General features: G+C 46.5%; 1 protein-coding gene across 1 annotated transcript in view; it reads left to right on the forward strand.

Moving 5' to 3' along the window:
* Positions 1–1,063: 1,063 nt before the first annotated feature.
* LOC102070273 (uncharacterized) overlaps positions 1,064–13,813 on the forward strand; it is a 255,480-nt gene continuing 242,730 nt past the window's right edge. Inside the window, exons 1-3 of the mRNA XM_074544293.1 lie at positions 1,064–1,126; positions 1,541–2,351; positions 13,182–13,185. Coding sequence (XP_074400394.1) covers positions 1,064–1,126; positions 1,541–2,351; positions 13,182–13,185 — 878 coding nt within the window. The remainder of the gene's footprint in view (positions 1,127–1,540; positions 2,352–13,181; positions 13,186–13,813) is intronic.

The following is a 13,813-nucleotide window of genomic DNA, read 5'->3' on the forward strand; positions in this document are numbered from 1 at the left end:
TCATCATTTCTCCCATAAAGAAATAAAATTTCTATAAGCTCCATAAGCTCCCCAGGAGGAAGGAGGGACTGTGCCCAAGTTTCCAAGAGTTCTTCCCAGAGAACCACAACCTCGTCAGTGGAGGGAGCCATGATGTTGTCAAAGGCACTTGGGGTCAGAGAACAGCACCTAAACACACTGTGCAAAAATAATGTCACAGTCTGGTTATGCAAATTGTTAGAGAGATTCCTCTGCCCCAATTAAGGTGCTAACGATACCAAATGCAAAATGGATTTTCTTGAACAGTAAATGTGAGGTAGAGAGATGGAAAGAAAGAGAAAAGATGAGTGACAAGGGACAGAGACCTCCCCTGGAGCAGGGCAAGTGTGACATTGTCCCCTGTGTGTGGGGGTTTTATAGCTGAGCCAGTTTGGGTAAGGGGGGTGGTGTTCACCCCCTGAGCAGGGATTACCCCACTGTTTCAGGTTGCCATGCAAGATGTAACCAAATGCATGTTTTCAATCCCCATCTTCATCAACTGCTATAAACAGGTGGGGCAGGGTTCTTTATCTCTTGCATGACTCAGCCCTGATAATGCCCTCCAGGGGAGATATCTTCTGCTAATGGGCCATTGAGTGTCACTGCAGAACTGATAAAATTCCATCATCCCATTGTGGGATGCTCCGCCCAGGGGGAGGAACCAAGCGTTCCTGCCTGGATATAAGCTGAGCCTTGCAACACCAGGAGCAGCGTGCCTGCTGGATTGCCAGAGGACAAGAGCTCCATAATCTCCACTGGACCTCCAGAGGAAGACCAGACCCTTCTACGGGATCACTGCTTCGACAGAATCACGTTGATCACTCCAACAGCCACCACCCTGACCAACAGGGTGTCAGGTTATATCCCGACTCTGTGAGTTTAAGGCAGGGTTTCTGTATCATTGCCTTGGTCTTCACTTTCTTATTAAATTGTATTCTGACGCACACTCTCCCCCAGGTTTGCCTTCAAACCAGTACAAAAGAAAATGTGCGCACCCTTTGTTTTCTTCCCAGAACAGGATTTCCCACTCCCAGATCTTGACTGGATGGAGGAGGAGGCTGCGAGGAAGACGAAGGATCCCTGGGATAACCAGGCAGGTGAGGAGGAAGTCAGTCCCTATTTCCCCGTCTCTCCTGCTCCATCTCCCAGCCCAGCACAGCCCACAGATGCAGGACAATCCCGCTGCCAACACCATCCTGCCGGGGATGCACTGGTGGGATCTCCTTCCCCTTCCCTGTGGCACGGAGGCAAATCCCATCCTTTCCTTGTCCTTCCTTCCCCAGGGAAGGAACTGAGGATGGAGACCAGGGAGGAAAAATCTGAATGGCAGAACCTTGTGAAAGAGGCCGTTTTGAGTGATTCTAGTGCACAGGAATCCAACAGGGAAGAAAATCCTCAGACATCCCACATGAGGAGGGGCTCCAAACCCAGCCCAGGGTGCTCTGAGGAAGAAAGACCGTCCCTGAGCCAGGAAGGTGGACAGAGCTTCAGCCAGAGTTCCGAGCTGGTGGCCCATGAGCAGCTTCCTGATAAGGAGAAGCCCCCCAAGGGCTTGGAGTGTGGGAAGAGCTTCAGACAGAGCAGCACCCTGATCCGCCACGAACGCATCCACACTGGGGAGAGGTCCTATGAGTGTGGGGAATGTGGGAAGGGCTTCAGCCGCAGATCCGCCCTCATCACCCACCAACGCATCCACACTGGGGAGAGGCCCTACCAGTGTCCCACATGTGGGAAGAGGTTTCAGACCAGCTCCAATCTCCTCCTGCATGAGCGGATTCACAGAGAGGAGAGGCCCTTCCCCTGCCCTGACTGTGGAAAGGGCTTCAAGCAAAAGTCCCACCTCATCACCCACCGGTGCATCCACACTGGGGAGAGGCCCTACCAGTGCCCCACATGTGGGAAGAGATTTCAGAGCAGCTCCAATCTCCGTCTACATGAGCAGATTCACACAGAGGAGAGGCCCTTCCGCTGCCCTGACTGTGGGAAGGGCTTCAAGCACAACTCCACCCTCATTACCCACCGGCGCATCCACACTGGGGAATGGCCCTACGAGTGTGGGGAATGTGGGAAGGGCTTCAGCTGCAGCTCCGCCCTCGTTACCCACCAACGCATCCACACTGGGGAGAGGCCCTACCAGTGTCCCACATGTGGGAAGAGGTTTCAGACCAGCTCCAATCTCCTCCTGCATGAGCGGATTCACAGAGAGGAGAGGCCCTTCCCCTGCCCTGACTGTGGGAAGGGCTTCAAGCAAAAGTCCCACCTCATCACCCACCGGTGCATCCACACTGGGGAGAGGCCCTTCGAGTGTTCCCAGTGTGGGAAGAGCTTCACCTGCAGCTCTGCCTTGAGCAGACATCAATGGAGGCACCGGTAAGAGAAGCCCTTGAGACAGAGTAAGGATCCATCCTGAACTAGGTGAAGTGTCTGGGAGAGGTGAAGGGTCTGTGGAGCTAAAGCTGAAAGAGAGGCCGCGTTCCAGAGACAGCAAGGAGACAGAGAAAGAAAAACAGAAAAACCACGAGGTCAATCTGCCCCCGACCTAAGAATTCCTCTGATAAAGAAGAATTAGTGCTAAGTGTCATGCAAGATGAATAGGTATGAACTTATTGTGAAACTGTATGCATATGCATTTAGAAGGGAGATAAAAGGAGGTCTGAAATCTTCAGGGGTACGCATGCCCTTTTGGGGAGTCTTGCGTCCGGCGCGCGTCGTAATAAAGCATACCGGGCTTTACAACTTTTACAAGTTGTGAGGTTTCTTCTTTTCTCCACAAAACATTTTGGCGAGCCAAGCCAGGAGTTCTCTGTCCCCGCGGGGGCAGGGGGGATGGACGGACCTCCAAGGCGCGCCCCAGGATTTTTTTTTCCTGGTGGGGCTCCGCTTGTCTCAACTTGCCACCTGCGAGGACAGACAACGACCCGCTGGCCTGCGGAGAAAGATAGTATGTACTATGGGGCCCCAAGGGGGAGGAAGGAGAGAAAGGGACTAAATCACCCAGAGACGTCTGGGTTCATGGGTTCAGCTGATAGAGCAGCTGTATTAGAGATGGAGTTCAGCTGATAGAGCAGCTGTATTAGAGACGGGGTTCAGCTGATAGAGTAGCTGTATTAGAGACGGGCTTCGTCGTTCTGATAGAGCAGACCGCTAGCGGCTTTGGGGGTAAGCCAGGTGAACCCGTGTATGTGTGTATTGGGGATTCATAGTTCTGATAGAGCAGAACTGGTGAGCCCGTGTGTGTTTTGTTTGTGTGTGTGTGATGTCCGGACACTGTGTTGCTGTATAGTTAATGTGTGTAGCCAGTGCACTGTGTTTGTGATCGTGCAGGTGATAAGTGTATGGTGTATAAAAGAGAGTAAATCTACAGTGTCCTACAGTGCGGGGGGAGTCAGTACTCCCCGTGTTTGAAGCAGCCGAGTGAGGCCAGAGGCGCCGGTTGCAGCAGGCTGCGGAGGCAGGGAGAGAAGTGCCCTGCGGAGAAGCGAGTAGAGGAATGTCAGTGATAGTATTTATCGTGTTTGAATGTAGTGATTTGTGTAGATTTGGTACATTTTAACCGTGAGTATGAGCTCAGAGAGTTCCTTTGCCTTAGATGTTTAGACTTGATCTCTAGACTGTGTGCTGTTATTTTGATTGTGTCCAAGAAAAATTGATTTGAGTAAATGCCGAATTATGGTGTGCCGTGTTGTGTTGGGAAAAGTGAGCACTTTGAGAAATATGCCTTTTCCCAGTGATTTTGTGTGGTGATTTTCTTCCACTGCATTGTAGTAATTTGATTCTCAGATTGTATAGTGGTGTTTGTGGAGATTTTAAGATTTTGTTGCAACAAGAGTAGCATTTTACATAAGAGAACTATAGTACGGTGATTTATGTTTAACTTCGATAAAGCGAGTTAAAGGAATTCCAAGAATTCTCCCCCTCATAGTAATTCAAGCCTTGGCTCTAGTGAATTTGAGATAAGGGAGAGGGGGGGGGAGTGAGAGTGTGTGTCTGTGAGCATATCAGAGTTTCAGCTGTGACTAGCACAGCCTTTTTGCAAAGCAGCAAAACAAGTGTAAGTAGACACAGTGCTTAATTAGATTGTGCAAGAAGAGAACTAGAAAAGACTGATATTTTGTAAAACAGAGTTTATATAGAAGAGGTGAATGAGATGAATTAGTTAATGAGACTTATGAGATTTATGAGACTTCAGTTGGTACTGCAGTAAGTCTTTACTAGAAACAATCTGCTGTAGGGATTTAAAGTTCTCTGTAACAAACAGAATAGCCTGCCTTTGTGAGCAATTTCAGGGAGCCTTTAGTACATCAAGAAGCTAGCAAGCTGTATGAGGTGACAGTGGCTGTGCCCTGGGCACAGGGGCAGCTCTGGCTGCCCTGTCTCCCCACGGAACACGAGAATGGCCTGTGGGCAAAAGCTAGATGTGCAAGTATTATTGCAGTGCGGTGTTTATGAGAAACACTGGTATTGCTGTTTTGCTGTTCCAATAAGTGTCAAGGTACACGCCCCGAGTGTAAATTAAAGGTTTCTAGTCAAGCGGATTCAGAACCTAAGGTCTTAGAGCTTGTGTGTGAGAATCACATCTGATACCTGCCACCTGGAGCTGTGTGTATAAGAAGAAAACTGAGAAACTACTGTGAAGATCTGTAAAAAAGTTCAGATGGAAGCGAGATAAGGCAAGGAAAAATAAATAATGAGAACTGACCAGAGCAAACAGGTTCCTAAATTAGCCCCTTTTGGGAGGGGCTCGCTGGGAAGAGGTTGCCAGTAAGAGCAGCTCAGAAAATAAAACTATTTATAGTGCTTCATTGCTGTTAGTACTGTTTTATAATAAGAAGATAAATGAGATATTTTTTGTATGCTGAAATGTCTTTTGTTTTAAAAAATCACCCAGAATGACAAAGAGACTGTGAGATCAGACCGCTCTCTGGTCTTGGCCCTTGAAAAGGAAAACAAGGCAAAGAGAAAGCAGCATAAGATAGCAACATATGAAATCAGGCAAGGATTATCACACTGAAATGCGAAGCAATCACTGTTCGCAAAATGAGTACATATGATTTGTAAAGGCTTCCTCCCAAGGTAAGGGAAGAGGGGTAAAGGTAACCTTCCCAAAAGGGAAGAATTTTTGTCAGCACAAGAGTCATGTGTTCAGTTTTAAATAAAGCTTTAGTACCTGTAGAGAATGTTTATGTTGTAGTGTGAGGAATGAACAACTGGCCAGTCTGAGAAGGCATACTTTTGCAAACCTTTAAAGTAACATGTGTACTATGTGTACCTAAAAGCTTTTGTACAATTCGCTCAATTTGCTAAACATTCTCAAGTGAGAAAGGTTACTCTGGAGGCAAATAATATAAAAATGTTAAGCTTAATATTAACAGACACTGAAATTAAGAAAGACATTAGTAAGGAGATATTAGAATAAGTAAATAAGTGTTTTCAAGAGTATGAGCCTCTGCTGCACCAGGGAGAGTGAAAGATGCTCCCCCATGAGATGCTCCCCCATCAAGCTTAATGAAAGAACACAACCAGTGAGAACTGAGTAGTACCCTCAAAAAGAAAGTAAAGAAGGAATCAGTCCAATAACTGGTAGTACTAGATTAAGGGCTGTCAATAACACAGAATTTGTACCCTGTAGTAGCAAATCCATAGACCTTACTAAACTTGTTTAACACCTGAGCTAACCTGGTTCACTGTTTTAGGCCTAAGAGATGCCTTCTTTTGCCTCCCTATCCACGAAGCCAGCCAGAACATTTTTGCATTCAAACACAAGCTCACATAGTCCATGTGCCTGAAAGCTTCAAAATTCTCCACTCTGATTAGAGAACAGCTTGCAAAGACCCAGAGTCCCAAGAAGCTCCACAAGAGGAAAAGAAGCTGTTGCAGTACATAGATGATCTTCTAGTAGCCACTCAGACGAGGGAAGCAAGAGAAGCCTAGACGGTAAGCCTTTTGAATTTCCTAAGACTCCAAGGACGCAGAGTCTCAAAGAAAGAGGCACACGTAGTGAAACAGAAGGTAATCTACCTAGAATAAGAAGTGAGTGCTGAGCAGCAGACTTTAAGGCAGGGAAGCCCTCTGCCAAACCCTGAACCCCAGACAAACAACGAAAGAACTCCAAACCTTCTTAAGCATGGCAGAGTAGTGCCAGCTGTAGGTTCATAATTATGGACTGTTCACCAGACCCCTCTATGCTCTTGTTGCCAATGGGAACTGAGATCTCCAACAGACAAGAGACGCCACACAGGCCTTTCACTGGCTAGAGAGTCCCCTCATGTCGGCTCCAGCTTTGAAACTTCCAGATGTAAGTAAAACATTCTTTCTATTTTTCCACGCAGAGAATTGCCCTGGGAATATTAGCTCAAGACTTAGGTCCATACCGGAGGGCAGTTGCTTACTTCTCTAAGCAACTAGATGCAACAGCCGAAAGATGGCCAAGTTGCCTCAGAGCTGTAGCAGCAGTTGTGCTGAACATTCAAGAGGCACACAAGTTTACCCTGGGACAAAAACGACTGTGCTAGTGTCCCACACAGTGTCCGCAGTACTAGAAGTAAAGAGTGGCCACTGGTTTTCACCAGAGAAGTTTCTGAAATACCAGGCCATCATAGTAGAGCAAGATGATGGAGAGATAGTGGTGACTAATATTGTCAACCCAGCTTCTTTTCTCAGTAAAATCAAGGAGAAACAGTACACCATGATTGCCTAGAGACCACTGACGCTACCTACTCCAGCCGCCCAGATCTAAAAGACACTCCTCCAGACGATGCAGAGACCTGGTTCACTGACAAGAAAGCGACATTGCAAAGTTCACAGTGACTACCTGCAGAGAAGTAATAGAGTCTAGACCCTTACCAACAGGTACCTCTGCACAGGATGCTGAGATAAATGCATGGACCCATGCCTTAGAAACAGCAAAAGGCATTCAGAGTTGTGCATGCACATAGAGCCATCTAGAAAGAGAAGAGACTGCAGACCTCACAGGGAAACAAGAGACAATCCAGCTGCTGGAAGCAGTTCAGCTACCTGAAAAAGCATATTTAAGGCACACCAGAGAGTGAGCTTAAAATTAGAAGAAAGAAATGAGCTAGCAGATAGAGAGGCAAAGAAAGCAGCAAAGAGTGAAGTACAGATTTTCCTCGAAGGTAAGCCATAATACAATAATACTAATCAAAAGAGATGTACAACTGCAAGGGGTGGGCTACCATTGAAAGAGAGCTAGTAATCCCTTCCCATTTTCGTAGTTACTAGTGAAGGAAGGGCACTAGAAAACACACTAGGGCCTAATTACTTAAAGCCTTTTATAGAGTGTAGCTCCTTTCTCAAAATGACCAAGGCTGCCAGTGATACAGAGTGCACTAGAATGAAGTGTTGACTTTGAAGTAGTAATTCCCACAGGCTTTCTAGAACACACATCTAATTGAAAGGACTGTTGTATCATTGTCAAGAATCTATATGCCACTATCACTCAAGTGAGCTGATAATGTAATCCTTGCCTCCAAACTAACCTCAAAATACCCCCGAGCCAAAACTCGGTCAGACTGGGAGAGGCCATGGACCTGTACAGCAGTGGCAAATCAACTTTTCAGAACTCCCAAGGAAAGGGGGGTATCAGTATTTACTAGTATTAATAGATACATGTTCAGAGTGGCCAGAAACATTCCCCACCAGAACTGTCAAAGCTCAAGAGGTGACCAGATCATTTTTACAAGAAATAATACCACGCTTCAGAGTTCCAGCCACAATATCCTCAGATAAAGAATCACCTTTCATTTCCAAAATAGTGCAACAGATTAGTAGCCATCTGAGCATAGATTAGGAACTTCACACCCCATACTGCCCCCAATCCAGCGGCCAGAGAGAGAGAATGAATCATTTGATTAAGCAGCAAATCATAAGACTAGGGCAAGAAGCTCTTCCACTAGCACTATTGCAAATTCAAACTAAACCTTTTGAGCTAAAGGAATGCTGAATCCTTTTAGAATGCCTTATAGAAGACCATAGAATACAAGAGGAATGTCCAAAATGTCCACTTACATGGTGGCATTAAGCAAACAGCTCAGAGTAATTGAGAAACTTGTAGCTGGAACTCGGAGCAGAGAGTTAGATAGCCTGGGGTTGATGTATATGTTAAGTCTCTTACCGAGAAGACTTCGGAACCACAGTGGGAGAGACCACTGCAAATACCTCTCACCACCTTCACTGCAATCAAAATCAAAGAGCAGAATGCCTGGATCCATCACTCTCGAGTGAAGAAGGCCCAGAAGCCCCTTCAAGAGTGACACCAAGAGACAATGAACTGAGACTAAAACTTATTCGAGCAAAATGAGTATATTGCGATCGAGAGTAGCTCATACTTTAGTGTACAAAATTGTTTTGTATAGAATTATAACTGAAGTTTTAGAACTAGAGAGTACCTCTACCCAAAGCAATGCTGAATGGCCTTAGTCCCTGACATTTAATCAGTATACTGGATCCATAAGAAAACCTTCTGAAATAAAGAAGGTTTATATTAAACATATCTACTGTAGTAATCCACGAGAATCAAGTATGTGAAGAGTAAGAATAGCAAGAACAAGAGCTGTGAACACTTCAAAGAATCTGAAGAGAAGAAATCAAAGTAAAGTGCTTAGTCATCAATAAGATAGCTTATGAGAGACCAAATGTAATTAGTGTCTGAACCTCCCCTGGTGTATATGAACACCAGGAAGTCTGTGATGACCTAAGTGAATCAGACTGTTGGTGTAATTTCACCCTGATACAGCCTGTAGAAGTGACCTGCCTTTGAGCTCAAGTTACTGTCAGACTTTCATTTGAATTCAAAGTAGACACTGCACTTTTTACCACAGCGAGGCCTTATACACCCCATACTAGTTCAGACTCTACCCAAACTCCAAACTTAGACCTAACGTAGTAAAGAATGTGACTGAACAAAAGCACCAAAAAATCAGTTTCCTTAAGTCATTTTCCAAGCTAGTTAGCTGAACCCCCAAGCAATGGCTAGTAAAGAGTGCTGAACTGCAAGTAGTAAACTAACCCAAGCAAAGAAAGTGATTTTCCTTATTTATAGCTATCCCTTTTCCTACTGAGATTTAGATCAGTGATTGTCCCAGTCTGAGGTAGTTGGATTCTGCTTAAAAGAAGTAGAGAGAGAGACCCCCTCAGAGCTCAGCAGCAAGCTGTAAGATTTTGAGCATCACTTTTGTGCTGAGTGTTTCAAACAGCAGAAACCTGATCCCAGTTTCTTCTGAGGCACTGCAATGAATTTAAGCTCTTCTCTCAAGATTTCCCCTCCATTATCTTCTGCCCTGAACACAGTCCACAGCTTAATCTTAGCTAAGGACAAAGTGAGTGACCAGGAGAGACATTCCTGCTTGCCACACATCTGAGAAATCAGGTGCTTTGGAGGGAGAGGGAGAAGTTAGATTCCCTGAAGTCTCTATATTTCAGAACAAACATCTATCTCAAGTATGACCTAAACCTCTGTCAGATACACTTGTGAAGTGTGTCTGAATTTGTAGTATGAGCCCAGCACATCCCTCTGGCAGGGAGGGATGATCATAGACAGAAAACAGTTCCTATTCCCCATAACAAACATCTAACTGGCATATTAGAGACAAGATTAAGAGTTTTAAATGGAATTGATTCAGAAATACTAATAAATAAACTGGCTGCTGCAGCAGGTAGCCTAACAAAATTGAAGCAGCCTTTATAGTAATCTCTATTAGCATTAAGAACTAGCCAGTGACAGATTTCAAAAGTACTGCCAAAGTAAAGAAGTATGAAGAAACCAGAGACCTATGATCCTGTTTCTAATGTGGCCCCTGCCTTTGTGCTTACCATATGTGACGCCACTGTTTATGTTATCCATCCCATCATTGCCCTAAGATTAAACCATGAAGAAACAACACTCTATCCTTCAGAACATAGAGTGTAGGCACGAAAAGATGAATGAAAAGTGGCAGATAGTAAACTTAGAATCCTGCATTACTAGAGAACAAATGAGTTTCATTTGTGAAAGCAATACTGTTAATGCCCATGATGTGTTTAGACACTGAACAGAGTATTTGCCACTTTGAAATTCATCCAGTCACTGACCAGAAAACTGTGCTCGTATATACTAGAAAAGGGTGTATGTTTGAGAACTGCTTGTGCTGCTGTACAAATTGATAGCAATGATGTTATTCTGTCTAGTAGAAACCATTCTAATCTCTGTATTTGTAATTTTGTTAAGATTATTGGGTGTGATTTTTCGTATTTAGTACCAGTAACATCCCACCAGCTGATTACAGCCAATTACACAATGTATCACAGACTACCACCTACCCCTATCGGGGCGAACCTTACATTGGTAAAACAATTAATTAAGCACCAAGACCTATTAGAAGTCTTAAAAGAAATCCGAGAAAGTAGAAAGAAAACCTTAATTACTGTCCAACATGATACGAAAGAAATAACCAGAGTTCTACAAAGAATAAAATACGGATAATCACTGGTGAGATGTGATCTTTGAGTGATCACCAGCTGCAAATAGAATCTTTGATAAGTTGTGCCACCCTATTCTAGTTTTACTAATATTAGTTGAAATAAGCTTAAGATTATCCATTACATTGTTAATTTAGAACTAGAGAATACTACAACGAATAGCTGTACTAACCTCTTTATCAAACGTACATAGTGAAACATTAAAAGACACTTATTGTCGTAGAAATTTTCCTTAAGTAAAAGAATTTACTTATTTCCTAGGAAAGGGGGGAATGAGACAGAGTAAGGATCCATCCTGAACTAGGTGAAGTGTCTGGGAGAGGTGAAGGGTCTGTGGAGCTAAAGCTGAAGGAGAGGCCGCGTTCCAGAGACAGCAAGGAGACAGAGAAAGAAAAACAGAAAAACCACGAGGTCAATCTGCCCCTGACCTAAGAATTCCTCCGATAAAGAAGAATTAGTGCTAAGTGTCATGCAAGATGAATATGTATGAACTTATTGTGAAACTGTATGCATATGCATTTAGAAGAGAGATAAAAAGACGTCTGAAATCTTCAAAGGTACGCATGCCCTTTTGGAGAGTCTTGCGTCCGGCGCACGTCGTAATAAAGCATACCGGGCTTTACAACTTTTACAAGTTGTGAGGTTTCTTCTTTTCTCCGCAAAACACCCTGCAAATGCCACAAATGCAGGAACAGCTTCATCCCAGCACCACTCCAGCTTCATCCCCCATAGGAGGGCCCACACTGGGAAGAGCCCTGGTCATCCGTTTTCCCTGTCATCCATCTGGGAAGACACCTGTCCCTTTACCTGCCCTTGCCAAAGACATGATGTGGGATGGAAGAACATGAGAGTCTGGCCATGGCCATGTCATTACATTTACTCCCACCTCAGGTCATTGCCAGGGGCAGGAAAGGGACTCTCTCTCTCTCCCTCTGAGGAGAAGGGTGTCCTTTCCAGGCAGGGGAAATGCATGGCCAGGAAGAGCCTGTTGTTGATATATTAGTTTTCCCTGTAAACAGTTTTTCTTATCCCTTCTGTTATCAATACTATTTCTGTTTCTGTTTGTTCCTTATCTTGTTGCTGTTCCAAATAAATTGTTCTTATCCCAGCCCGGGATCTTTGCCTTTTGTGCTTTCCATGGGAGGCAGAAGGGCAGCGAGGGCAGTGCGGTTTTAGCAGGAGCAGGAAATTGGGGAATCCCATCCCTGAACCCCCGCCCATGGAAACCGAGCATCCCAGCTGGTCCCAGCCCTGGTGGCCATGGCAACAGCCTTGGGAGCGGGTCCCTGGCTGGGGCTGTGGGAACCTCTTCCCTCTGGTGCCCAGGGACACGAGTGGAGGGAACGGCTGCAGCTGAGTCGGGGCAGGCTGAGGTTGGATGTCAGGAAAAGGTTTTTGCCCAGAGGCTGCTGGGGCCCTGCCCAGGCTCCCCAGGGAAGGGTCCCAGCTCCAGGGCTCTCTGAGCTGCAGCAGCGTTTGGACAGCGCTGCCAGGCCCAGGCTGGCATTGTTGGGGTGTCCTGTGCAGGGCCAGCAGTTGGACTGGAGGATCCTGATGGGTCTCTCCCAGCTCAGCCAGTTCTGTGGTTCTGGGATCCCATGAGCCTGGGGATGGGACTGCCAATGGTTGCCATGGCAACGGGATCTGGCTGCAGGCCTGAGCTGGTTTCCCTGGCAACCACCCCTGGCATGGGGTCTCCATGGAGCTGCTGAGGGACTGAGCACAGCAACAGGGGGCTGGGGATGGTTGCTATGGGAACCAACCATAGCAACAGTGGGCTGCTGATGGCTGCCATGGAAACTGACCATAGCAACAGGGTCCTGGTAATGGTTGCTGTGGAAACTGAACAGAACAACAGGGGGCTGGTGATGGTTGCCTGCTAAGGATCAGATTTGTCACAGGCCCTCAGAGAGGTTCCATGGGGACTTTCCAAGAGCCTCCAGACTGTTCCAGAGCTGGAATGCCACAGGCAGAGACAGGGGCCCCATGGAGATCTCCCAGGCCTTTCTCGGGATGTTAAAGAGCCCTGTGGTCAGAGGCAGTCACAGCCATTCCATGGTTGCTGTAGTGTGTTCTTAAGTTTGTGAGTTTGCTCCCCCATTTTCTGTATTAAATGGTTTCTTCCTTCCCTGTTAGTTCCTGCCGCTTCTACCCTGTCAGTTAGGTTGCTATGGAAACCTCACTGTTCTTAGTTGCCGATATGTAATTGCTCCTCCCCTGGTTTCCCTTATAAGTGAAAGTTGTCTCCTCCCTGGGCCCAGTCAATCACCCCCTTCTCCTCCCAGGTTTCGAGAATTTTCTTTTCTCTGGGAGTTATGGTTGGCTGTAGCCCTGGAGCCCCTCCTATGCTTCATAACAGTTGGTTACTTTGGTATATCAATTATGTTTTGCACCTCCAAATATGTATTACTATTGGTTAGCCGGGTTTCCCTGCCTTTTTACCCCCTTTTCCCTTAAAACCCTCTCCTGCCCCCTGTTCGGGGCCATTTGCTGGGTGGTTCCCCTCCTCGTGGGTGCTTCTGTAATAAACCAACAGTTTACCCCCAGCAAGTGGTCGCCTCCTAATTCGTCTCACACCGCGCCGCTCTGAGCTATCACCCAGCTCAGCCTGAGGCCAAGACACCGAGGGGGGCTGGCTTCAGATGCGCAGGGGCACCGGCCTTCGCCCCTCACCAGCTAGCCAGATCCAGGGCCGTGTATGCCCGCGCGCCAGTGTTGGCGACCAACGTTGAGGCTGGAATAGTGGATAGCTGACCACGAAACAGACCCCTCGGAGTGGACTTTTTTGTTCCAGTGGACGCCGCACTACCCCAGGTGGGAGCAGGCTCCGTTTTAGGAGCGGCACTCCCACGGGATCGGGATCGGGAATCCTCGCATCCAGAGAGGACGATTCCGGAGACGGATTCCTCCACCTGATTCATCATTTGCTGCTTCCACCGGATTGGTAAGGTCGGGCCCTGCTTTGGGGACCTTTCCGACTTTCCCCCTTGCCTTTTTAAAATTTCCCTGGGAGTGCATGCCCTGCCTTGGGGACCCACCCTCCCACCCTCTTTCCTTGAATTTTATTTTCCTTTTACTGACGCCCCAGACTTGGGGACAGTAGGGGGAGCAGGGGCTGGTGGAAAGTGGCTTGTTGTTTCAGTTTCTGTTGTTTTCAGGCGGGGGGTTGTACCATCAGAGGAATTTTCCCCCTTTCTAGTATCAGCAGTTCCTGTGCTAGAAAGGCACTATGGGTGCTAGTTTGGGAAAATCCCAGAAGGAGGTTTACTATATTGTTAAGGGTTTACTGCTTGGAGGTGGCCAGAAGGCCCCCAAGCAAGAA

The sequence above is a fragment of the Zonotrichia albicollis genome, chromosome 7, assembly GCF_047830755.1.
Source record: "Zonotrichia albicollis isolate bZonAlb1 chromosome 7, bZonAlb1.hap1, whole genome shotgun sequence".
NCBI classification, from domain to species: Eukaryota; Metazoa; Chordata; class Aves; order Passeriformes; family Passerellidae; genus Zonotrichia; species Zonotrichia albicollis.